Below are 26,377 nucleotides of genomic sequence, written 5' to 3' on the forward strand. Positions count from 1 at the left end.
CCCGTAGTTCCCATGCAAACAGGCATAGCTACTTGAGCAGCATGAGGTGGTAAGATATTTGGATCATTTTGTTATCAAGGCAAGGTAACTATATAGTCAATGTGTATGGATACAGAAAAGGCCTGATTTATGAAATAGAAATGAACACCTCATAATTCCAATGTTGGATTATGACTTTAAATATAGGACCTCATAGACAAATTAACTACTGACTTATAAGCTTCTCATAATATTTCATTCACCATGGGGTGCATTTCTCATTTCTCAATACACTGTACTGAGTAGTCAACTTACAATAAAATACAAACAATGGTCAAATTTCAACAATTTATTTTGATCCTCTGAAGGATCAAAGGCACAGCAGAGGTGCTGTGCCTTTGTCCTCTGCTGGACACCTCCTAGTACAGCATTTTCCACTTTACTGCATTCTCACCCGTCCGCTCTGTCAAAGACAAGAAACATACAGTAAATTAACTTGAAATCCTATGTAAACTTCTCACAAAACATTCTGAAAGTTTGGTCAATTATTTCTCCTTTTCAATAATCCCAATTGGTATTGTATTATATATATCACTCATTCTTGAGATGAGGGACAAAAGTGGAAAAAACATGTCCCACACATAAGAGCCTTATTTTATGTAAAAAATAAATTAATTCATAAAAATAAAAGCACTTGCAAAGTTAAGTGTAATACAGTTGTGTATTATTATGCCCTTAATTTCATTATAATTGTTTTCATATTCCATCTGAATTAGTTAAAAGCAGGCCCTGTACCCAAAAAGGCCTGTATTTAGCCTGTCCCCAGCAAGTGGCCACAATTTCAAACTGCCAAAAAAGTGTCTAATACTGTCACAATCACATAAATATACATACTAAATTAAAGTAGATTGTCAACAACATAGCAAATAATATACACAGTTAATTTTAATTTATATTTTCTATTAAATATCTCATATCAAATGTTCGTCCCACGTCTCCGTCAACTCCGTCAGGTTTTTTTAAAAGTCTTAAATTAATCAGAAAATATTGTCGACAGATTTAGCCTGAAGACTCCTTTTCCAAGTCCCATTTATATTTGTTGCAACAGTGGAGTACCTGGTCTGACAAGCATTTGATTGTTTGATATTTTAAACAAACAATGTTGATAACAATGTGGTCACAGCTTTTACATGTCAACTCCGTCAGGACATTATTATGATCTTTGTTAAGAATTCCAAAATAATGTTTATTATTTTAGTTTAGGGGTTAGGTTTAGCTAACAAAATTAAGCAAAAACAAAATGGCTACATTGTACTAAAGAGGGTTAAGATGAAAACAAATGCCATTTTGTCAACTCCGTCAGACGTCAACTCCGTCAGATTTTGTGTCTGACGGAGTTGACGTGTATCTGACGGAGTTGACAAAAGTGTTCCTAAAACAATAAAATTATTGTTTTTGAATAATGGGCAGTATTCTAATTTGGCACACAGTTAGAGCATGCCTTAAGGAACATTTTTGGCTATGGGGCCATCACAGATTTGTCTCGTGGTGACCATGGCAGCCATATTACAAAAGAGCCGCCACCTGATGTTATTTTACAATAACTCAAGTTCTACACCACCTAGGATCTTGATTCTGGTGACTAAGACCTCATTTTCAAGGATGAGGGATACAGTGGTACAATTTAGACTTTCCCTGTGACCATGGCAGCCATTTTTCAAAATGGCCGCCACCTGCTGTTATTTTACAATAACTCAAGTTCTACACCACCTAGGATCTTGATTCTGGTGACTAATCATACATTTTCAAGGATGTGGGGTACATTGGTAATATTTAGATTTGTCCTGTGACCATAGCAGCCATTTTTTTTTCAAAATGGCCGCCACCTGCTGTTATTTTACAATAACTCAAGTTTTAGACCACCTAGGATCTTGATTTTGGCGACTAATCATACATTTTAAAAGATGAGAAATACAGTGGTACTATTTAGATTTGTCCTGTGACCATGGCAGCCATTGTTTTTCAAAATGACCACCAACCTGCTGTTATTTTACCAATAACTCAAGTTTTAGACCACCAAGGATCTTGATTCTGGCGACTAATCATTACATTTTCAAGGATGAACTTTCTCTGGGAGAGGTAAGGGCTTATTTCAGGTGCAGGTTGAGTTTCTACTGACAGGACATTAAAAGGAGGTGGGCTTTCTGGCCTTTGACTTGCCCCTTTCAGGTACAGATGCACAGTTTGACTTCACTGGCCACTGCAGGGAACTGTGGGGGAGAAACTTTGGTCTCTTGACACCCCGATTAGGTTCAGGGTTTTTTTTGGTGGAGACTTGCCTTTCATGACATCTTTGCTGCAGCAGTTGATCTCCTTACTGCCAGTGGTGGCACACTCTGGGTCTCTGGGGCATTGTATCTTGGTGGCCTCCTGCCAGTGTTTCTCCATCCTTCTCCTGAGCTCTGTGTTCTGGGGCTCTGTTATAGTCAACTTACATTGTCTTGGCTGGAGATTGCTTTCCTGCAGGGTCTTTGTGCAGATGGCTGCTGGCCCACCTGGAGGCCCCAACCTCACTTCTTCGGTTGGTGTGATTAGGTGGGGTGGTCTTCCCCAATCAGGATGAGGGGTTTGACCCTTTCAAACGGCAGTCTGGCCAAGTGTCTGTATTTAGTTGTGAGTTTAGATACAGGATACGATTGCTCACCCAGCCCCAGGTGACGAGGATGAGGTGAAGGCTCCTTTGATTTGGTAACATTGCTTTGGTTGACATGCTGGGGACACAGAGAAAGACACTGATGCCTTCAGTGTCTGCACATCCTGCCTGATGGTCCTGAAGCCAAATCTTCTGTCTTCAGTCTTTCCCTCACTGTTCACTGCTCACTGTTCACCTCACCGAATTTAGCCCAAGGAGTTTGACCCCTAGTTTGGCCATAGACCCCCTAGTTTGGCCATAGCCACTTGCCCAAATGTGCCGACATGTGCTGACCTCATCACATCTGTGATGATGGCTATGGCCGTTTTTAGCCAACGTAGTGTTTTTTGTGCAAAACTAATGCTTGGAATGGATCCAGAATCATGAAAAGCCCCTAGTTTGACATGCCACATGCTACTTAAAGCATAATGAAATTTTATTATTACATTTTTTTTAATTATTAACTTATATTGGTTGTTGATGGTACCCAACTTTCAGCAGCTGTCAAACATGCCCCTAGGGTGGTCAAATAGAAACCAATGTGGGATATGTTAGTAGACACCTTTACAAACATTGGTGAAGAAAATTCTTGGTAAGAAATGTATTCACAGATTTTATATTATTCTGATAATATTCCCTGAGTAAATTGGTAAAATAATAGCAGGTCCACCATTTTTGAAAATGTCTACCATCCATGGTCACAGGATAAATCTAAATAGTACAACTGTATTCCTCACCCTTGAAAATGTATGATTAGTCACCAGAATCAAGATCCTAGGTGGTGTAGAACTTGAGTTATTGGGAAATAACAGAAAGTTGGCGGCCATTTTGAAAAATGGCTGCCATGTTCACAGGGCAAATCTAAATAGTACCACTGTATTCCTCATCCTTGAAAATGTGGGATTAGTCACCAGAATCAAGATCCTAGGTGGTCTAGAACCTAAATCAGTTAAACTTGTCAACTCCGTCAGATGTTCGTCAACTCCGTCAGACGTTCGTCCCGTGATGTTTTTGTTAATTTCCAAAGAAATAGAAAATTTGCTGTCAAATCTTTTGTGCTTATGTATTGAAACACCAACTGAAATGATACGTAATGATGATTTTTTTTTTTTTTTACATGGTTTTCATGTTATAATATTGAAAATAAAGGTTGAAATGACGGTTTTGAGAAATTGGATATTTCATAATAGTGTGATATTGGAACAAAATAATATTAAAAGATTTGTATTACTTAACTTGATTACTGAAAGCCATTATAAGATAACTGAGGACTTTATATTATTGTTGAAATGATAAAATTCAATTAAAAGGGATTTTAGTGTGTCTGACGGAGTTGACATGAATCAGGTATTAAGTGCATAAATGTCCCATTTTAGAAAGAAATGTTATGCGAAAAACCTGTTCCTTCTCAAGATTGGTAGTTGAGACCTGTGTCTACAAATACATCTATTTGATTTGAATGTATCTTAAAAAAAAAAAAAATCCAGTTTGAAAAAGGTTTTGTCCCTTATCTCAAGAATGGGTGATATATCATTAGTCGCCTTTATAACAAGGTATAACTTGTAAGGATTGTGCAATCGTGGAATGAGCACAGTTAAACGTGTGGGTAGTGCCCCTTGGAAATTTGCCGAAATCCCCCAATATTATTCTGTCAGTTAATGGCTCTCGTTTTGAGCGACCTGCCAGCACACACCTGGCTGGTGAGCATGGGTCCTGCAACTTTGTGCTACAGTTGTGCAAATCTTGCCTATCTGGGAGGGGGGGGGGGGAACCACTATGGTTCCTCAGTGAAGCAAGGGTGAGGAACTGGTTTTCTTGGAGTGGCCTAGAATTTTGTCCAGTTTGGAAATGGTACCAGGGCTGACACCACATAATACTGCCACTCTGCGTCATGGAATACAAGGTTCCACTAAACCTATTGCACAGGCCTTATCCTTAAGGACAAATGTGGCATCTTTCCATGGGGCAGAGTCGCCGCTTGGAGCATAAACAAACTAAACAAAGGACCCATGCTCAGTGACTGTGACTGCCACACACCTGAGGTATGTGCGCTACACACATGTTTAGCCGTGTTTCTCATTCCACTATTGCACAACCCTTACAAGTTATACCTCATTGTAAAGGTTACTTAACTATTATCAAATTGACTAAATACAATACAGATTGGCATTCTTGAAATGACCAATTAAAGTTATGTTTCATTGACCAGAGTCCCCCCCGGGGTCTAAAAGAAATGCCATCTACAAGTTCACAAGGAGACCCATTGAAGATCTGCAATTTTCGCCAAATGTTGACATATTGTGACATGCCCAGAATAGGGATATTAGGTTTTAGTTAACCTGAGCCCACTGAGCCCTTCCACGGAAGGAATCACTGGATTTCATTCAAAGATAATTTGAACTTCTGCCAGTATTCCACTGAACTCAAGTTTTTATTTCATGTAATCAAATGTAGCATGCGATTTCACAACTTATCCAATCTAAAACTTTCATAATGAAGTTTCATCTGCAAACCTTCAGGCCAGCATCCCAGTCTCTACAGTCCTGCCCGCAGAACCCTTTGAAGCTCCGGTTCGTTTCAGAAGTCTCTTCAGTTTATCTGTTAGGGAACATTAAAAAGAAATTTGTCATTTGTGTTGTGTATTCTCCATCAAAAAAGTGTTATTCCAGGAGAGATGGAGATTTATATGAAAGGGAAACTTCTGTACAAAGAATTCCGTTACAAAATGGCAATTGAAAAGTGCCCGCTTACATCTTGTTAACACACGTCATACAGTGGCAACACAAATTACAATGCCTTATTATAAAAAAATAATGCTAGGGCAGTTCATGGTTGAAGAATAAAATGACATGTCTGGACACTGAATATGACACTTTCATGCATAACATTATTTTTATGTATTCATTTTAAAATTAAACGTACCATAGTTTAACTGGAAAACAGTTTCTCAGGTCAGCCTCCCTCTATCATGCGAGACCCCTGTGGTAAAAGAGAGATAATGAGAACCTGGAAATTAACTAGTTCAAGAGTATAATATTGTTATACTAGTGCTGTTTTGAGTGTGGTACAGTATATTGTGAATGGTTAACTGTTTTGTGTGTGTATACAGTGGCTTGTGATTATGCAAATATATCAGTATCAATGGTTTAAATAGAAATCCTGTGTCAGGCTGAGATGTATGCATGATGTACATATATGGTGTAAAATGTTGATGTATGGTTGAATGTAAGTGATATGTACATTTGTTTATCCGAGCAATGTAACAAACGCTCAAATACAGACGTTTCATTTGACAAGCCACTTAGCACTCTGAGAAGTGCATTTGCTTTTCAGAAACTGCAGAGGGGCAACGAGATAAACGACTGCAGCATTCTAAAACCTTTGCAGACTTGAGGGAAAAGGATGTTTTGTTACAAAGCCAGGTAAGCTTGACTTGGGTACTAGACACACCAGGGATGACTGCAAACCCCTACTGAGCTGGGAGTTGCAGCTTAGAACACTAGACGTAACCATGTACAAGAGTCTACTTCATTCACAAAGTCGGTCTTGCAGACCTTGGGCATTGCCCTCCCAGACGAGGCCATTAGTGGCCATGGAGGTAGTTCTGGCATCACACTCATGAATTGAAGCAGTTTGGCCAATAGACTATAACTAGACAGAATGGATCACAGTGCAGACAGACAACTCGACAGCCCCTAGGGCTGCATTAGTCACTTGAATAGGTTGTAGTTGCTTTACCACATAGAATGTTATTCCCCAGAGGTGCCGAGCACTGCACAACTCCAGGAGTCCAGTGCAGCACTTATACCATCAAGACCATTTCTATGTACAAGTCACAAAAAGGGAACTACCAGTCCAAATGAACTGAGCAGTACAATTAAAAAAAAATAGCTGGCTGGTCACTGGCATGACAAGGTTACCCCAGAGAGTCATGCCTGCAATATAATGAGCAAACGTTCCAACCGTAGAGCAAAAGACAGATGCCATTTGTGGATACATATACATACAAAGTGTCATAGTGTGGGAAATATAATCCTTTGTGGATCGCACATTAACCCCAGCAACCCCAACCACCAAAATAGGCAATTGACACCAGCCAAAGGCCAGTTAAATCTTCTCACCCAATAGCCATCTGTTATTAAGATATCATATTATACAGTAGGATTAGGATATAGCACTTAGTTAATACGGGGATGCCCCAGTTGCTCTGGCCTCAAAACTTGCCTGAAAAAGCATCCATCAGGATGTCTACTGAATCAAGTGGATTCACTAGCCTCGCATAGCCAGACGACTCTGCCATTGCAAAAAAAAGAAAAAAAAACTGGCTGGCTACGTGAGGCTAACTCTTCTGGTGCCCAGAGGCTTTAAAATAGTGAGTGGTTGTTTCACATAGGACTGTTGTCAATGCTGTTGACACAGATACACTGTCTAGTTGTGTGAGTGCATGATAGAGTTATAAAGGATAGTGGACCAGGTAAGGGGTTGTTTACTTCCTGCTTGCGCAATGTGCAAAGTGTGTGCAGTTGACAGCCAAGATGATAAGAGGGGAAATGCTTCCTTGAGCTGATGGCATTTCTCGAATCATCTTGGCTGTCAACTTCGCGCACACTATGCGCAAGCAGCTCACTACTGACCAATCACAGCAGGGCTGCGGTAGGATCCATAATAACGCCCAGTTATAAATAAGATGCAGATTAGAGACGGGCAGAGATACTCGTACAGTTCCCTTTACCATATGCAATACATTTGATCACAGTAAGGTTTATGATGTTTTGTTGAACAAGCCATTACAAAAACAATTTATACATACCGGTATATTGGGATGTACCAATGAGACAATTTGGCCGATATCGATATCTGATTGAATTGAATTAATTGCTATTATGGCCGATAACAGATATAACCGATGTCTATATGATCTCATTCTGTATTATAAAAATATTATTATTTTGGCCATTCTGAAAAAAGCTGAATTTGAAAAAAGCAATGCCTCTTTATTCCAAAACTAGGGATGCACCGTTATTGAAATGTTGGCTCATCCCAACATAAACAGCTTGAATGTAGTTATTTTTTAAATGTTCCAACTATTGACTCTTTCGAAAGCTCTTTTGAAAGCAGCCAAAAGGGTTTTTTAGGCTTTTTAAATTAAAAATGTCAACATAATAAAATTAAATATCTGCTAAATCCGATATATTATTTTACCGATACCGATTAATTGGTTTAAGGCCAATACTGATGTGTTTGCCGATTAATCTCTCATCATAGATTTCGACTTCTATTTTTTGAGTCGAGATGAGCATGAGTCGACAATCATTTTTTATTCACATCACTAGCAAATGTAACCGGCATGTATTAATGTGTTAACTTAATATTCTATACTTGTGCGACAGCATCAATCGTCAATGACTGAAATGTCAATTAATTTGAGCTAATTGAGCATTTCACTGCTCTCTAAAAGCATCAATCTTGAATTGGAATATAACCATGATATGACTACTACTCTGTAAATACAAATTACTTTAAATCCAGTTTTTACATGAAAGTGGTGTAAAAGCCTAACCCGACTTCGCCAGATTGCGGCAGTATTGAGTTCACCAGTCTGGGATCTCTCAAGCAGAAACGATTAACCCGGAACAGGGCTTAAAGCCAAAACAAATCCCAAGACTGAAAATCATTTGATATCTCCATAATAATTTCGAGTTGTAGTCTTGTTAGGTTGAGTTTACATTTGCGCTGTGGCAGCGCTTCAATATTGCATAAGTCGTCTCGCGTTGATCCCGCCTCTAGCGGCCTCATATCGCTCCGGCCAGAATTGGACCGGAGTACATCATGTCTAGCCTGGTTAATAAACCAGACCGTTGGCAAAAACTAAATTGCCTGCCGGCGGATTACGGTCTGGAGAGGCTCAATTGCACGCCCATTTCCAACACCAGAGAAATGGGGCGGCCAATCGGGACACGGTATGCAATATGGGCGGGCTTTCGTACAGTGACTTTCAATGCTTGAGACCTTTGACTGACAGTAGCTCTGACCAATTGCGTCAAAGAGAAAATGTTACAACCCACCGCCCTGGAAATGAAATCCAAGCTGAGCCTCCCCAGACTAATATCCCGCGGTCCGTGCGATATTAGTCTGGTTTATTAACCAGGCTACATCATGTCTGCCTGAGAGTTCCCAGACTCTCCCTGCTGGCAGAATGCACATGTTGTCCAGCAGGGGGAGTGGTTTCACCAGGCTAGTAGAAGAATGTTATTGAAACAGTTTTCTAATTCTACAGTGTTCAATCTCAAGCATTATGTAAGAACCATGCCCATGCCCCCATCCAAGACCTTCAATTAAAACTGCTGGCTTGGCTTATTAATTCCTTTCCGTTTCATCTGCACTGGCTGTTACAGTATGTACAGTATGTTACAGTAAAAAAATAAATGTGAACAGTCCACACAAAAAGAAAAAAATCTTTTACATTCAATTACATGTTATTTCAAATGTGGCCTCTGAATGTTTTGTACAAATGCAGTGTTGGCATTTTAAAAACTAAAATGTTGAATTGAATGTATATTTGTCTCAATATTACTTAAAAAAATACTGTCTGAATTTTAGCTCAGTAGATAAAGTAAGCTTTTTCCTCTGACATTGTAGCAGTTTTTTTGGTATACGGTACTTAATTTCATAAAAAATATGAATAATCCAAACATTTGAGTTTAGGAATTACTAGTCAAATTAAAGGTGAACAATTTAACTTTAATTTTTTACTTTAAAAATATAATTAAATTGTGTGCAAAGTTCATGGATTTCTGATCTCATACACGTGTCAACTGCCAACTCAAATAAACTGTGTAGGTTTATATTGATACAACATGAATCCAGATGTCAGTTCTATTTCTGGAATTTCAGACAAGCTCCCTTTTCCCCCATACTTGAGGAAAATGTGACACTACTTTGATAAGACTACATTTTCTCAGTATACCCATTAGGGCTAAAAAAAAAAAAGGTTCCCATGGGCCTTAATAAGTAAATTACAAAGTCCACCCTTGAGCCCACCTAGTGAAACACAAAAAGCTAGGACATAATCGAGGTTCCATTTGTGATCCATGAGTTTCAAACCAGTGCATCTGACATTCAGTGTCCAGATTTGCATTGGACCTACATACTCCGACCCAGACAAACATGAGTTTTGTGTTGTTCACTGCACAACTTCACATCCTTCCAAGCAAAACCCAACCTAAGTGTCAAACAACTTTAGTTTATTCACAAACCAAAGATAGAAAAGAAACGTTACATTTTAAAAGAGGTGGTACAACTCTACGTTGCCATGGGCTACTGCTCAACAATGAACCAGTGACACAGCCATCCACAAAACCTTTTTTCGTACGTAGATACAGCTCAAGTTTTGACGAAGGCGGAAGTACTGTGACCACACGCGCGCACACACACACACTGCACAAGCTACAATACATAATTTTGCCACAAGTCAACACAGAATAGAGAGAAAGACAGATGGTTCTGCACTGTGATTCCATTACTTTTGTGTATAGTGTGATGCCAGAAGCCCTGCATATAAATGCCACACCATCATGAGGTGACACAGACATAACATGAGAGCGAAAGAGAGAAAGGAGAGTATTTTTGTTGGTGGGTGGGGGTTGTGCAATCTTTTAAATCATAAACATGGATGGGACACTTACCTCACTTCGTTCAGCTGTTCTGTGTAAGCATACCTGTGGCTGAAGTGCAAACAAGTCCAGGCTTTACTGTCCCACTGACTGCTGTAGAACTACTCATCCTCAACGTAACCCAACTGCCGGGGAGAGCCTCTACTGTGGAATGAGGCAGCCTGTTCGCAACAGGCTGGCTGACAGCCTTTACTGTACCCCTCATGTACGCAAAAACACGCAACACGCACACATACAAACACATATGCACGCTCAAAACAAGCCATTCTTTCCTCAACGATGAGGTACACAGGTTTCTTGCATCTGGTGGGTTTCTGAAGGGATGAGGTAGATGGGAGAATACCAGGGAGGCCACCACATATCATCTACTGCCAAAGATTTACAAGATCCAAAGGATCTCAAATTGGCCCACAGTATCAAATCCCTATATAGACTTAATTGTGCTCAACCATTCTCACTGGTTTCTTTAAGTCAAGTTTACTGCATCACTAAGTATGACTATGACTGTTACTTTCATTTACCTCTGCAATGTGAGGAAAATGTAATGTTAATTCCACATGGCTACATGTATCATTTAACTTTGCACTTGGGAAAGGATCATTGCATCTTTTTAATGTGCACACTGCTAACCTAGGTCAAAATGCGTTAGTGATAATGGACAGTCTTGTGCTAAATCCCTGCATAAAATTTCAGTTCCTTCACTTGGCCAAGTGCCGACTGGAACTGAAGAATGGATCATGTGTCACAAATCCATCACTATTGTGTAACACAAGTCTAAAAATTACCTAGCCTACATTTTTAAGCCTACACTTTAAAAGTTCTATTCTTCCACTCGTGTACACTACAACCACAATTTTTATTTTTCCAGTTTGGTGCAAACTAGCACAAACCGAAGTCCAATCAAATGATTATGGGACCACGACAATCTGGTTTTAACGGTACCAGGTACCATTCAATCTGGATTTCTTGGCTTGGATAGTCCCTTCTTACATTCTGCCCTCAAATGATGGTCAAACCTGTTAAAGAGAAAATGTACAGAAAACCAACAAAGACATAACATTACAAGTTTCAGATTTACACGCATTAAATCCAAATGTGTTACCAACTCCATGTGGTCCTTTCCGAGTTTTCAGTTGCTAAGTGGAGAAGGAAAGCACTTCTATAGGAAGCTTTTAGCCAGGAAACTCTTCCTCCAAAAACTCACTGCTTGAGTACGAGGTTTCTTAGTAAAAAAATATCTCTTGCATTAAATATGCTTAGCCTGTATAAAGAAAGCCTGTTGTATAGACAATATATATATATATATAGAGGTAGCCAGGTAATAAATAAAAGTCCTACCATTTCCTAGAAGCCTTACAAATGACTAGGACAAGGCCACAAAAGTTTGCTGTAGCGTGTCTGTACTTTCCACTACATTCCATTGAAACAAAATATGCATAATACTTAAGCAGCCCTTAAAAAAAAAAGAGAGAAAAATCCTGTAACACAGACAAGACGACAATCTATTTACTGTGTGTGGTTCATTTCAATATACAGTATATGTGATGATCTGTGTTGTGCACTATGAATAGGACCCTACTTACTGTGTGAGGGTATTATGAAATGAAATGGTTAAAGTACTGTAAAACCGGTCCATTTCAATAAATGTGATCTGTGATGTACACCATGATTCTGTCACATTACAAGTAGCCAATACCCCTTTCCCAACAATATTAGCATGTACGGTACAGTTACTACTACTAGTTGTACTACAGTACTAGTTGTCCCTTTGGTTATTCTGTATTATAGCTAAATCAGTGTTGTATCCAACTGGTCTGACCGACTGGTTGTAGCCAGGTCACAAATAATGTTTCCCAATAGAAATAGTAAAGCAGTTGAATGCGTGATTCAATACTACGGCACGGCCCGGTAAAGACCCACTCCCGCCTGCCTCCGATTGGTCTACCAACACTGCCGGTCTTCTCTGTGGTTACCAGACTTTCCCGAGAGAGGGGGAAAGTCTGGTCATAAAAATAAAAAAACAGGAGGAAATGAGAGTTCAGCATCTCATTCTGAAAGCATGTAAATTTGTGCAAGCCATCTTAATTTCAGTTGTTCTAATGAACCTCCTTGATTCTAACGTGACACTGACACTCATATTTCTTTCCATCAGTCTGATTATCTGAGCTGGAGATGCTCTGGGACTGCTGCAGTCATTTGCCACGGGATATATTAGGTCCTCGCTAATGATCATGATAAAATGGCACAATTGTTCTCTTCTCAGTCTGTGTCTCATAGGAGGGCTGTAGGCACTACAGTTCAGAAACCCATCCACCAGTGACATAGTTGAGCAGATTTTTTTTTTTTAAATAATATTCTTTTACAAAAATATTTAGATTGTGAGAATGATGGCTTCCATTTTCGCATTGCAACTTTTCAGGACTAGAAAGCCTGCAGTTTCTATTCAGTATTTTAGCCGTGACGTGAGCGCCCCCTCCAGAGATACTGCCGGGTCCTACTTTCGTGTCGCTTTTGTGTCCCCATAGACTAGAGCTATACTGCGACACTCAGTCGTCTCATTTTACCACTTTCCTCGCACCAATAAAGCTGCTGCTCTCCCAAATCTGTCTGTGACAGGCCATGCCCCACAGGGAATACCATCGCCATTTTATTTCATTGTCTCAACTAAATCCTCATTAATTGCAAACTAGATTCAACATACTCAAGCCTGCACACATTCTAAATATGCCCCTGAAATATTGTACTGAGCAAATGGACTGTTAACACCTTCAATAATAATGATAATAAATAATGATAGTCTGTCTATTCGAGTTGGAAGCATTAAGACCCTTTTAACCCTCAATGGCTTCCCGTTTGAAAAATACGTAATTGTAAAAAGATTCACGCGTATAGATATTCTATTTACAATGAGATGCGGACGGGAGGTGGTGCCACTTGGACCCGGACGTAACATAGCACTACAAAATGACGTCGGACTTAAATACTGAATTAGCTTGGATTCCCCAACGATGAGGTCACTGGTGGACGGGTTTCTGAACTGCCCACAGCCCTCCTATGAGACACTAGCCTCGGTCGCAGCCTTACTCATCTGCGAAGAGAAAAGCCTGTTCAGGCAGACGAGCTATCGGCGGAAGTGTCGGTCCGGAACATCCGACAAATGTATTTTCCCGGATAAGATATTCCGACCAATCACAACACTCGTTTTATTCACGGAGAATGTAAACTGATTTGTAAAGCATCAACGTCATTTCCTTGAGCGGTACTTCCGCCAAAATCCTGCAACTTACACCCAAGACAAATGATGATAGCCTCTACAACTTAGGTATTGCCCAGCGTGATGAGACAGACTGAGTAGGAAAACAAATTGTGCCATTTTATCATGATTATTATTGAGGACCTATTAATAGGTTGAAAAGTGGTGAAGTGGTCCTTTAACTGTAAAATGTGACTGGCATAATGTTTAGCGTTAGACTGTTCTTGTAATGAAGACATTGTTCCTTTGTTTTTAATGGACCTGAGCAAGTTTAAGAATTGAAACATATATAACATCTTTCATCTTGCTTTCAACATTATCATCCGCAGTCCTAAACTGAAACAGTTTTACTCAAGGCATTTCTTAATAGATTCCTTGCTTGGCCCAACCTCCAGTGCTTTGTGTTTTCCATTCCACATTGCCATTTGAAGGGGGGATGTGACGTTGTAGCTTGGCCATAAGCACACCAAGGTGGAAAAAGAGGTAGCTTTTGACAGCTTTTCAGCAGGGCTTGAGTATAAGATTCCTTGTTAAAAGGGGCCACACAGCTGCAGTGTATTATAGCAAATCCGCCAGCATTTCCATTAGTTTCTTCTTTACCAGGAAGCCACTTCAGATCAGAGACATGGCCTTGGCACCATGTCCACAGTTTAAGATTAACAAAGCTAATTTTAACATTCTGATTTCAGAAGGCTAGCAAATGATCCACCAGCCGATGGTAGTATGCCAAACTATGACATTTTAGTCACAACCACAAAATGCATATTAACAATTAACAATATTTTCATTGGTAAGGATCTCTACAAGCCCTTACTGCCAAGGTGACACCAAAAGGACAAGAGTGGATTTTAGTATCCACTTCCTATGATGTTGCCATAGCATAATACAATACAAGAGTGCCAATTGTTAACCGAAAAGCTGTAACCAGATAAATGTTCGTTGACACACACACACACACACACACACACTCTTACTCATGTCCCAGATTAAAAAATGTAAAAACATTTGTTTGGTACGACAAGAGTTTAACGGGCTTTCTTGGCCGGCCCATCAAACTCCTCACAGACCCTGCCGAATCCTGCATTACCAGGGCCCCATTCCCTTAGCCACCCATTCCCCTAGCCACCCTGCTGGAAGCGCTCATTGCGCTGTAAGGGGAGCAAATTATGGAGATAGAGTTCAGGGGTTGGGTTAAGTGCAAAAGCACACCGTTCCATGTCCAAAGGCAGATGGAAAGGATGAACACGGGTTATGTTGTGGATTTTCCCCCCACATTTGCATTTGTGGGCAGATTTACAACAGAACCAGCAGACACAATCAAAGATCCATGTGTTGCGGTCGGTGGTCCATATTCGTACAGTGTTGCTGGTGCTACGATGATTTTCAACGCGGGGTCGTTATAACAGCTACCAACACTTAGAAATAGAGGTCATCCTTTGTGTTAAATAGGAACTGTTCCGTTACTTTTACCTGCAGAATGATTGCAGCTTTATCGGTTTCATGTGTTAAAGCATGGGCAATTAATCACAAACTGCTGTGTAGACAAATTAGTGAATATATATAATCAGCTAGTGCCAATTTGAGAATTGCTCACAGATCCACATTTTCTTCCTTCAATTTATTTTCTCAAGATACAACATTGCTGTGGAATATCCTCCGACATGTCACAATGTGACAGGTAGATTCAAAGGTCAATTCGCAGTCTGACAAGGTGGATGATCACTATCAATATTCTGCAGTGTTTAAAGCAGCTTAGTTTTCCTATAGGGATCCATTGGGTTTTTGAAAACTGACTCCAATGATTGTGAATGGTTTCCACCAAAATTTGAGCTACTGACCAGTCAATTTAATGGAAGGATCCTTGATACAACGCAGGTGCATTATAACAAGCAAAATTACATTGCTGGTTGCTGGCTTCTAAAAATGGGTGTATGACTGTATGTATGTTTTTACATCAGAGCACTAATCAGAAATGGCATCTTGGCAATAGAAACAGTACAATTGCCAAAATGTCAGATTAGAAAAAATGAAACATGTCAGTTGAATCTAACATCTCAAGGCAATCAGCCATTTGTGTTGTTGGGCTGTGCAGTAACGCTCATTGTCAAAATTGATTCCTGACTGCATTGCAGCATCTGTGACTCTCGAGATTTAAGTGCCATCGACATTAACCTCAATCTACTATAAAGAACGAATAATGTTAGTCAAACTTGATTTGAAAAATTAAAAGAATTCAAGACTTTCCATGTCTTTTAGAGAATACAATTTTGATTGAACCGATTTAAGCCTTTATTGTAATACATGCTTTACTTCAAAATTTAAATGGCACAAAACACAGCCGTAGATAGAAAGGTGAGAAAATGTTACAATTGACATCACTTCACGACGACTGACAGAGCATGGTACAACTGGAAAGGAAATTATACATGGGTCATAGTACTAGATCACAGGTTGTGTGAACCCTAATTTTCACACTACTCAAAATACAAAATAAAAAGTTGGAAAATATTGAACTTGCCATAAAATAGAGTCCTCAGGCTAAAAAGCAGGAACACTTGGAAATTAAATACAACAAAAGTTTTAACATGACTCAAAGATTTAGTTTCATCTATACAAAATAGCGCTGCTTAGATGGGACTGCAGAGCAACTTTTCTCTTTTTAACTTAAAAGCGGGCTTTCTTGGCCGGCCCATCAAATTCCTCACGGACCCTGCCGAATCCTGCATTACCAGCACCCATTCCCCTAGGGCCACCCTGCTGCTGCTGGAAGCGCTCATTGCGCTGTAAAGGGAGCAATTTATGGAGATGGCAGAGATAGAGTGTGTGGAATTCGGGGGTGGGGTTTAGTGCAAAAGCACACAGTTCCATGTCCAAAGGCAGATGGAAAGGATGAACGGTTATGTTGTGGATTTTTTTTCCCCACATTTTTATGAGATATACAACAGAACCAGCAGGAACACATCCGAAGGTACGGTTCATTCCGATATGAAGATCCACAGGTGCCACAGGTTACATACGGAAAAGGAAGAAAGGGTAATGCTTTCGTTAGTCAGTGCCTACCTAGCATGGTCTCCAGTGCATGCCAATAAAGTAGTGGTCTACATCCTGTAAATGCCAGCGCACCGACCATCATCTTCTTATCATGTCCGACGTGTGGATGGAGGAGGAATTAAGTGTATGGCAAAATGCCACTAAAATGTTTGCGATTATGTGTAACACAATACTCTTGGCATTACAATTAGCATTATATTAATGAGGTGCTTTAGTAAATGACAATAAGGAATGTCATATGATTAATAAAATACATTTTAAAACAAAGCATAGTTTTATATGGGATAATTATAATTTGCCAGACTGTTGTGACAGTGACAAATTCACCAGCATAGTAAACTGGGCCCATAGTTATGCAATGTTCTTAATAATGCATAGGGGCCAGAGATTAAAATAATGTCGAAATAATCTGACCAAATGTCCAAGTCATGTTACGCAGGACATTAATCAAGACAACTTTCTACAAGGCATTCATGTATATGTGCATTAGATGGAATGTCTGGGAGCCAAACAGTTTTGTGAATCTTGTTTTCCTAATTGGAAACAGAGTCAGGAATTAAATATTCCAAAAAGCCCAAAGAAGCACAACAGTGGTCACGACTACTGAACAGGTTTAGCTACATTTCAACTGAAAGTAAAAATTGTAAAACCAAGAAAGGATGTCTTGACGCCAAGCTTCCGACATCTCAACTTTCAGCGGTTGCTGATGCAGCACAGTTACAATAGGCATGAAAAGGATACTGCTCTCTGCATCCTTTTGCAACATCACTCCTACTTTGCTACCTACATTAGGGATGGGGCGGGTACACGGCCAACAGTTCACTCTATCCGTTTTAGACTAAACTATAATATTTAGACAATTTATATATCATATAATTGTTCCCCATACAATACTGTTCCAACAGTGCCCTAACCACACCAAAGGGTCAAGACGGATTTAGCGTTGTCCCTGCGGTGTGATATGTCTTGTTGCACGTTGACTCTAGGGATGGAATTCAATGGCCCAAACCACACCAAAGGTTCAAGACTGTTTTAGCTCTCGTTGCAACCGTTTGGAACCAAGGAGTTGCATGGTGACCCTTGTGTGGTTAGGGCTTTAGACGTGTTATAACCATTTATTCTTGTCAAAATGTGCAGACATTAGTTCTTTGACTGCTGCTGCTTCTTCTACCCAAGAACATTTTAATGGCAGTAATGCAGACGCACATCACTTAACTAGTGACTCAACAGTCTGATAATGCAGGTTAGGAACATCAAATTACATTTTATATCCTACAAATGTAACTTTCTCTTTGCTGGCCACGAAAAATAAAATGGATTACTTATGTACAGATCAGTCTAAAAATATATATATATAGTGTGTGGTAAAGTTCATTTTCTTCTTTTGGCACTGTGGGCAGTTGCCAAGTCCTGCAAGAAAAGGAAATCCACATCTCAATAAAGCTTGTCAACATATGGAAGGACAAGTGCCCTAAAATCTCCTGGTAGATTGCCATTTGCTTTGTGGACTATAGAGTGAAGTGTTCACGGTCAGTGATGATTTTTTGGGTGCCATGTCAGTGGTGTTGGTCCACTGTGTTTGATAAAGTCCGGTGTCAACACAGCCATCTGTATGCATGTTGACAAGCTTTATGGAGATGCTGGTTTCCCTTTCTTTTAAAGATATTTTTGGCGTTTTTGCCTTTATTGATAGGGTACAGTAATTAGACAGGAAAGGGGGAGAGAGATGGGGGGGGGGGGGAGACATGCGGCAAAGACCGAAGGGTTCGGGACTCGAACCTGCGACACGCCGTCACGCTGGATCACCGGCCTAGGTGCCTGGACCGCTCAGCCAAACCAGGCCATTGGTTTCCTTTTCAAATCGGAACTTGGCACCTGCCCACAGTGCCAAAACTACTAGAAATTGGTGTACTGATTGCTTAACTGACCAGCCAAATGGCATGACCTAACCACCTAGATAATCTATGTTGTCAAGAGGAAGGTGTGAGACACTGACTAGACTGAATATAAATGAGTTTACGGAGGCCAATCAAAGCAAACCTGGGTTTCCATAATACCTCAGTGGCACAAGCCGATCACCTCCATGCCACCTACCACTGATGAAATCATTCAAAGGTGGCCCAGACAAAGTTCATAAATTAACTTAACTGTTTTTAGTGGTCTCATGTAATATGCTCATTTTGAGATATGGATTTTTTTTCATGAGCTGTATGCCATAATCATCCAGATTAAACAAAAAAGGTTTTAAATATTAACTTGATGCGAATGAATGGAGAATGAAATTAATTTTCACGTTTTAATTAATTTATGGAAGAAAATTAACTTTTACACAATATTCAAAACTTCTATTATTTTGAGAATGATCTGTATATAATAATTTCATAATGTAATATGCATTGTTTACATCTAAAGACCAAACCACACCAAAGGCTGGGTTGGGACAAAACTGTTTTAAAGTAAACCACACCAATGTAACTTATTGAGTTGCAATTAGTTGCATTGGTGTGGTCTACCTTAAACAGTATTGTACGAATACGACCCTTTGGTGTGGTTTGGGCTTTAGTCCTAGATTACGTATTGTGCATATACATTAAAATGAAAAATATGCATACATGCAAAATATACACATACTTCTACAAAACTTTGAATGATTAAGATGCTTCCTCATCAAACCCATTAGACTCAAAGAATCTGACAAAATATGAGACTTGCACCAGGGTTTAAGCCTGTTGTGCCAGCCTAGTGTCCTGAGCCACAGGGAAATGCTAATATTAACACTACGTGTGGTATTCTCATGATATGCATAGAACGTCAAGTTGTTAACTATAGTATAGTTAACAACCAAGCCTCCGAGTGTGCACGTGTACAAAACATGCCCAAACACCCATCCCTAATATACAATTAAAACAAACTTCTCAAATGATAGACTGAAGACACTTTTTCAGCTTGCTGGGTTTGGAAATTATAGCACGGCCATATTGGGACCATTTACTTAAACACTTTGTAGAGATTACAAATGTTTATCTGCATGGGAAAAAGATGGTGTTTTACACTAGTCTCAAAGTGAAACCAGTGTCCATGTTGTGCGTTTGACAAAAACATTGCTCAAAACCGAAACAACCCTGGCCATTAGGAGCCATGAGGTAACCCATCTTGCCACTAGGGCAACTAAAGTAAAACAGTGATCAATACCATTCCAATTACCAAAATGATTACAATGGTCTAGTATTCAATCAGCTGGCACACTACATTACGTAGTTTCAAGGCCACTGAAACCGCAGACGTAGTAGAAGTAGAACAGTCACAAGGCTATGCCTACCACCCTCAGTTGAAATTTTGTAGTACAACATGGAGATAGATTTTTGCACAATTTTCTTTCCAGAAGTTGACAATGCTTTGAAAACAGTCAACCTGCACTAAATCATTAAAGATTGCTCAGATAAAAAATATATTAAAAAAACAGGTGGGCAAACGTTACAAGCCGATAGTCCACGAGGGTCTTTACATGTCACAGGAGTCAATTCATAGTACAGACGTTTATCTGCCCTAGCTATGATGCCAAGAAGGTGGATGCCCTGTAAGTGGTCTGTACAGTTTCAACACATTAAAAAGAAAACCCTCAGAGATGACAATTCCTCTTGCCAACATAAGTGCCTGTCCAGGACAGAAGAGACAGGGCTTGCAATAGTGGTCCACTACTCACACATGCTACAAGAGTAATGCAGAGCCGGTGTTGTCTACAACTCTAGAAAGAGCTTGTTTGAGAGCAATGCCATATGGTTTAGTGCAGGTTGACCATTTTCAGATGGAAATTTAACACATTCCAGTGAGGAGAACTTAAGGGTGTGGCTCGCCATTGACAAACACTTTCAGGTAGGCACAATCCTCTTTCTAAAGGCAACCTGAATCATGCCATCTGCAGGATTTCTTGCTGCACACTTGCATATCCACTGATCTTCCACAAACATTTTAAGCTGGTCAGTGTCATCTTCAAATGATTAACACAACTAGAAGCTTCTCCACGAAGTAGAAAAGCCAGCCACAAAACTACTACGGTTAACTATAGATCTTTCTTTAAGTTGAATACGGTACCATTTCGTTGGGCATCATGCCTGCTGCAGAGGGTCCACCCATGCCAGACTGTCCCTCAAAGCCCATCCCGAACTTCTGGTTGGAGCCGGTGCCACCAAAGGCCATATCTAACAAAGACAACAGGACTTAATTTCACACATTTGAAAAAAAACATTAAGTGCATCAAATAATTTCTACACTTTTGGACTATAGTATATTTTGGCTGAACTATGCTGTATTTGGCCACCTCTTTCCTTCTACTCTGTTTTAGTATTTTCCTTGTAATGAGGCTTACCGTTACTTGTGTCTGTGGACCAAAATAATTAAGATGACCAATATTACAATTAGAAAATTGCAAGGAATACAGACAAGCGGTGACCATTAAGTAAAGAAACAAGCAATGTAATTTATGTAAAACCAAATTCAGAATGTCATGGCAGGTTTATTGTAACTTGAAAGACATACAGTCTCCAACTGTTTAATAGTTATTTTTGTGAAATTTAACAGCAGCTTGAAAAGAACACCTATGCAGACCACAAGGAAAGACCCTGACAAATACATTTGTATGATTTACTCACCCATAGCTCCACCACCCATAGCTCCACCGGCATTCATCCTCATTTCCCTGTCCCTTCCCTGCAAAAACAGAGAAGACAAGCTGCATTCAACAACTTGAATATTGATGATAGGCTCCAACTTAATTGCATACAGTACACAACTGTAATAAGTCAGTATGAAGCCGTTTTACTATAAAGAGTTAAGATGTTCTTTACTCACATCCATGAAGTTGCCCATCCTGTAGTTCTCTTCACGCTGGCGACGCATCTGCTCCTCCATCTCCCTCTTACGAAGCATTTCCTCTTCCCGCCTGCGACGTTCTTCCTCTTGTCTGTTTAGACCAGGGGGGCAGTCAGACAGATATTTTGTGAAGCCACTAAGGAAATGAAAGTTCATATAATGGACTGTTGTGGCGTCATTGGGCTCAAAAAAAAACCATAGCCCCATAGAAGTCCATGTATTTGGGCCCAACTTCACCTAAACTGTATTACCTTAATAAACATGGTCATGAATACTTTTTGCTTCCAGTCACTAGTTTAAAGTCTCATTTCTAATGTCATAATATTCTTTTTGGAAAATTATGGTCCCATTTATAAAAAAAATTACCATAAAGTCGCGCATGTTCTGAGGGGCGTGGCTACCGTTACAGTCTATGAACGGGATCCCCCACCCACTCATGTCAAAATAAAAACCAACGAAGAAGAAGGGGGGGGGAAGTCCCGCCTTGTTGTCTGGGCCAGCCAATGGGCCAGCTGGGCCCAAACGGATCTAGAAAGATGGCGACTTCCAGTGCAAGGACTGACAGGCTTCATTCTACGTTCATGTTAGACCCGCGGAACGCTTTGTCCATATTTTTTACAGTCTATGGTTTAGACAGAAAACCAAAAATTCAGAACAAACAAGTAGTCTTCATCTGGGGCAATATAAACCATACCACAATAAGAGATTAGTTAGTGGAAATCTATTTTAATATATTTCTAAACTAATAATTCATGTGGAAACAAACCTGATCTGCATCTCTTTTCTCTTCTGCATGTCCTGGCTGTGAATCTCCTCCATGCGTCTCAGCTCCTCTTGTCGTCTTAACAGATCTACATTCCAGAAAAGGAATCAAGGATACGATTATCTTCTGAGCGGTAACAACAAACTCGCCAGGAACTAATTACTTGTTGTCAGATAGGTAAGCTCCATCAATTGACTAAATATTTTTGTGAATCATTAATGAGTCTCTTGATCATTCAAGTGGGCGTCTAAAAATGCTATACTTGCCTTGACGAAGAAGGTTGGCCTGATGCTCATGGAAGGCATCCTCCATCTCGCTCTCCAGTTTCTCGCGTGCCTCTTTCATGTTCTTCTCAACCTGCTGCCTCTGCTGTTTCTCCATCTCGTCCAGGGACTTCCAGCGCTTTGAGTACTCATATTCAAAGGAGCCTGGACGGGCAAAGCGAGGTGGTTCCTCCCTCTCCCTTTGGACACAAAAGTAAAAGTTTTTAAAAAAGAGCTAATATTCAAGTTATTTGGTGAACTCTTTCAAAGTATATTACAGTACCACGAATGCATAGGTTTTTTTGTATGGATAAGATCTAGTGTCACCGTGGGTATTTTCTCTATGCTTATCATCACAGACATTTGGTACCACTGCCTGGAAATGTTCTCACCACCTCTGAGAATTAAATTATTCCTTCCTTACAAAAGGTGATATGCATGCTGTACTTGTCCTTACAAAAGGTGATATGCATGCTGTACCTGTAAAATTGTATAGCTATAGCTTCACTCTTTAACATCTGCCACTTGGCAATGAGTGAGATGCGTGAATTGATTTTTAACAGCTGTGGCTCTGCTATGACCCAAGAGCCCCTACTTCCTTATCTCACCATCTGCTAGGCACCAAGCTGTGCTTTTGCGGACACTCATTTGCATAATAAAAGCAACACCATTGACATTTAGGACCTGGCACTTCCCCCAAGACTGGCCTGGAAAATCTGGCTCTTGAAGTAGTGAATAATATTCCTTACTTCTGGTATCTGGGGTTCTTCTGTGCCAATTTCTCTGGAAGACCATCTTCATCATCATACTGCTCTAGAGGCTCAACAACAACAGGCCGGGGTGCCCTGGGAAAACAGACATTAAGGTTATACTGGGTTTCACTCATGATAATATAAAAATAAATCAGTGTAAAAAGTGACCTTCAATCTCTCAGGGACACATTTAAAACTCACGTTGTGAGCAGAAAGACACCCTCGTTGCAGCGGTCCAGAGCCTTCCTAGCGGCAGGTCGTGAGGCAAATTCAATGATGCCTTTTCCTGTGGATCGCCCACGGTCATCCACGATAACAATTGACCTCTCAACCATCCCAAACTGCGAGAACGCCTCTTCTAGGAGCTCATTGGAAACAAATGGTGACAGGTTCTTCACAGAAAGAGCTGCAGAGTGTGTGGCAAAGCGAACACGGAGTGGCCTGCCTTTCATGGGTGTATCGTCCAGCTCTGCCTTGGCGATTTCTGCCACGGCGCGAGATTCCTGCAAAAAATAAATTAATTACAGTGTCATGTCACATTTGAGAGACGGTGCTAGTTTCAGTGAGCTATGGGTGCAATACACGCAAGTACACAAATAAGTTTAAAAAAAAATAGCTGGTATAACTGGCATCTTACTACTGTATGCTTGCAAAATGATATCATGGTATACCCACTGACAAGGTTTATCTTATTTTTGGGTAAAATTTAATTTATTTCCAGCTCACTATAGAATGACAGGACAAATTGCTGTAGCATTTCCTTACCAGTCGTATGAAGCCGAAGCCTTTGCTCTTGTTGATAAAAACCTCACTGGGCTCCCCATACTTTGCAAAGAGCCTCTTGAACTCATCTTCTGAGATGTCATTTGGTAGGTTACCAATGAACAAACGGCACCTCTGGGTATAAGTCTTCTCACCAGGCTTGAGCAGCAAGGACAATGTTGCCTTAAACTCCTGCGTTTAAAGCAAAACAATTTAGAGTTAATACATCCCACAAACCTGCCAATATGTATGCTGAAAGCTTGATGACCAGGACAACAAAGTCAAACAAGTTTTAAGCAGAACCAAAAGCTCATGCATCGCAATGCAAGATGGTGAGAGCTTGTAGACCTATGTTTGTACAAAGTGAGAATTGTGAGGTAAAGGTCAATAATTCATATTTAAAAGACCTCCCTAAATGCTCAAAATATCAAATTCAAGACAAATCGGCTTTATTCCCTCACTCATTGATCTTCTTGCCCATCCCCCCAACATGGCATAATGGGATAAGGACACATTTGACCTACATTACATTTTTACAACTACCGTCTTAGTGGATGTTACGAATACAACAGTGGACATTAGACGTTTTGCGTCACGAAGGTAACAAAACATCAAAAATATGTACCGGTAACCGGTATGTATTTTTATTCCCCCCAACGCGTATCATGTCTTTACAACAGCTCTACGGCTCGCGTCCGGATGTGACACAAGATGGCGGACGTGCTGGATTGGGTGCGCACGTTTACTGCCACGATTGGTCTCGCCACACGGTGCTACAGGCCGAAGAACACAGAATCGGTAGCAGTGCCTGCGGCACAAAGCGGAAACCCGCCCTTCCGCGCTGCCCTGACCAATTAACCGAGTTATTTTTCCATGTACAACAGTTCGCTTTGTCCGCATCATTCGACATTCAAACTACTCCGATTAGAACGCTAGAAAGAAACTTGAGAACAAAAACAACGCTACGCGACCGAATTATTTATCGTGTAATCAAAAGCATTGAACGCTATGACCCAAATCCTACTCATCCACAATCGACACAATAAATCCGACGTTTCTGGAAAATTCCACGGTAAAATGACGTATGAGTGTACTCGTCTGTAGCTGAGGGGGTAACCTCGCTCCACCACACTTGGGGGTTGCAAATGTAATCAAATGGGCACGCGTGGGTCAATTTGGATATCGTTGTGCCCCGTCTCGGAGTTAATTTAACAAATAATCTGGTTGGAGATACGTACCGAAATCGGAGCACTCTCTGCCGCTGCGTTGGTCGCATTAGAGGCCTTCTCCCTCTGCTGCTGGTTCTGCTGGTTTTGGTTGTGGTGCTGCTGGGGCCTGTTGTTGTGTCTGTTGTGCTGTCCGCCAGGCCTCTGGCCTTGGTGTTGTTGGTGCTGGTGCTTCTGCTGCTGAGGCGGCTTGTTCTGCTGCTGCTGCTGAGGCGGCTTGTTCTGCTGCTGCTGCTGAGGCGGCTTGTTCTGCTGCTGCTGCTGAGGCGGCTTGTTCTGCTGCTGCTGCTGAGGCGGCTTGTTCTGCTGCTGCTGCTGGCCGTTCACGTTACCCCCCATTGGTGGCTTCTGTGGTTGGTTCTGGTTGGCCTGGTTAGGCGGAGGGGACAAAAGCTTCGGCGGAGGGGACAAAAGCGTCGGCGGAGGAGATGCAAGGTTGGGTTTCTGTAGAGGTGGGGGAGATGCTAAAACTGGTTTCGGTGGGGTCGCCGCCGGTATCGTCTGTACAATCTGGGCCGGCGTAGGCGGTGGTGTCGGTGGCACTGGTATTTTGAGGGGCTGTTGTTCCTGCTTCTGCTGCACGGTGCCCTTCATGGTAAGAGCCGGGCCTGGAGTCGGCGGAGGTATGATCCCGGTGCCTCCTTGAGGCCCTTGCGGGGGCTTCTGCGGCGTCGTCTGCGGTGGTCCCTGGTGACCGGGGACGATCTGCGGCTTGTTCATATTATTATTATTCATGCCACCGCGTCCTCCTCTGTTCTGGTTTTGTTGAAATGGGTGATTTCTGAAATGCGGGTTCCCCATCCCCATGAGTCCGCCTCGCATCGGGCCGCCAGGGCCGCCACCCCGACGAGGCTGGAAATTCATTCCGCCGCCCTGATTCCTGTTGAATCTGTTATCCCGAGACATTTTATTTACGCTAGAATTAATCAAAGACACGAATTTGTATACGAAAGAATTTAGACAACTCCGATCTCCTGCCTAGCGGTCGCCGTCCTCTGGGTTCCTCTCTAGAGCTGGTCGTCCTCTGTCACAAAATGGCGACAGAATGACTGGTGTTTACTCGGAACAAAGCACAAGGCTCGGCCCCGTCGATG

At 41.0% G+C, this 26,377-nt stretch overlaps 1 protein-coding gene across 3 annotated transcripts; it reads right to left on the minus strand.

Annotated features, from left to right (window-relative positions):
* Window positions 1–313: 313 nt before the first annotated feature.
* sfpq (splicing factor proline/glutamine-rich) lies at window positions 314–26,335 on the minus strand. 3 transcript variants are annotated; one of them, XR_013965717.1, is made up of 12 exons: window positions 25,296–26,335; window positions 24,061–24,249; window positions 23,497–23,798; window positions 23,293–23,388; window positions 22,547–22,743; window positions 22,284–22,368; window positions 21,497–21,653; window positions 21,298–21,355; window positions 20,741–20,847; window positions 5,594–5,650; window positions 5,185–5,269; window positions 314–442 (listed from the first exon to the last, which is right to left on the minus strand). XR_013965717.1 is itself a non-coding variant. In XM_080788381.1 (10 exons), the coding sequence occupies exons 1-10, from the start codon at window positions 26,187–26,189 to the stop codon at window positions 16,262–16,264; spliced, it is 2,157 nt and encodes a 718-aa protein (XP_080644507.1). In that variant the 5' UTR covers window positions 26,190–26,335; the 3' UTR covers window positions 15,429–16,261. The 3 variants fall into 3 exon arrangements, 2 of the variants coding, with proteins under 2 accessions (XP_080644507.1, XP_080644506.1); XM_080788381.1 differs by lacking the exons at window positions 314–442; window positions 5,185–5,269; window positions 5,594–5,650 and adding an exon at window positions 15,429–16,378 and having other exon boundaries at window positions 21,497–21,608; XM_080788380.1 differs by lacking the exons at window positions 314–442; window positions 5,185–5,269; window positions 5,594–5,650 and adding an exon at window positions 15,429–16,378.
* Window positions 26,336–26,377: the final 42 nt, after the last annotated feature.

Source organism: Protomyctophum bolini, assembly GCF_963924005.1.
Source record: "Protomyctophum bolini genome assembly, chromosome: 17".
Taxonomy (NCBI): Eukaryota; Metazoa; Chordata; class Actinopteri; order Myctophiformes; family Myctophidae; genus Protomyctophum; species Protomyctophum bolini.

Coding starts and splice junctions, on each gene's coding strand:
- sfpq (XM_080788380.1), bottom strand. CDS start 26,189: ATGTCTCGGGATAACAGATTCAACAGGAATCAGGGCGGCGGAATGAAT. Junction 21,654..22,283: donor AGAAAAGAGATGCAGATCAG/GTTTGTTTCCAC, acceptor TCATTTCCTTAG/TGGCTTCACAAAATATCTGT. Junction 21,356..21,496: donor GGATGGGCAACTTCATGGAT/GTGAGTAAAGAA, acceptor CTGTTTTTGCAG/GGAAGGGACAGGGAAATGAG.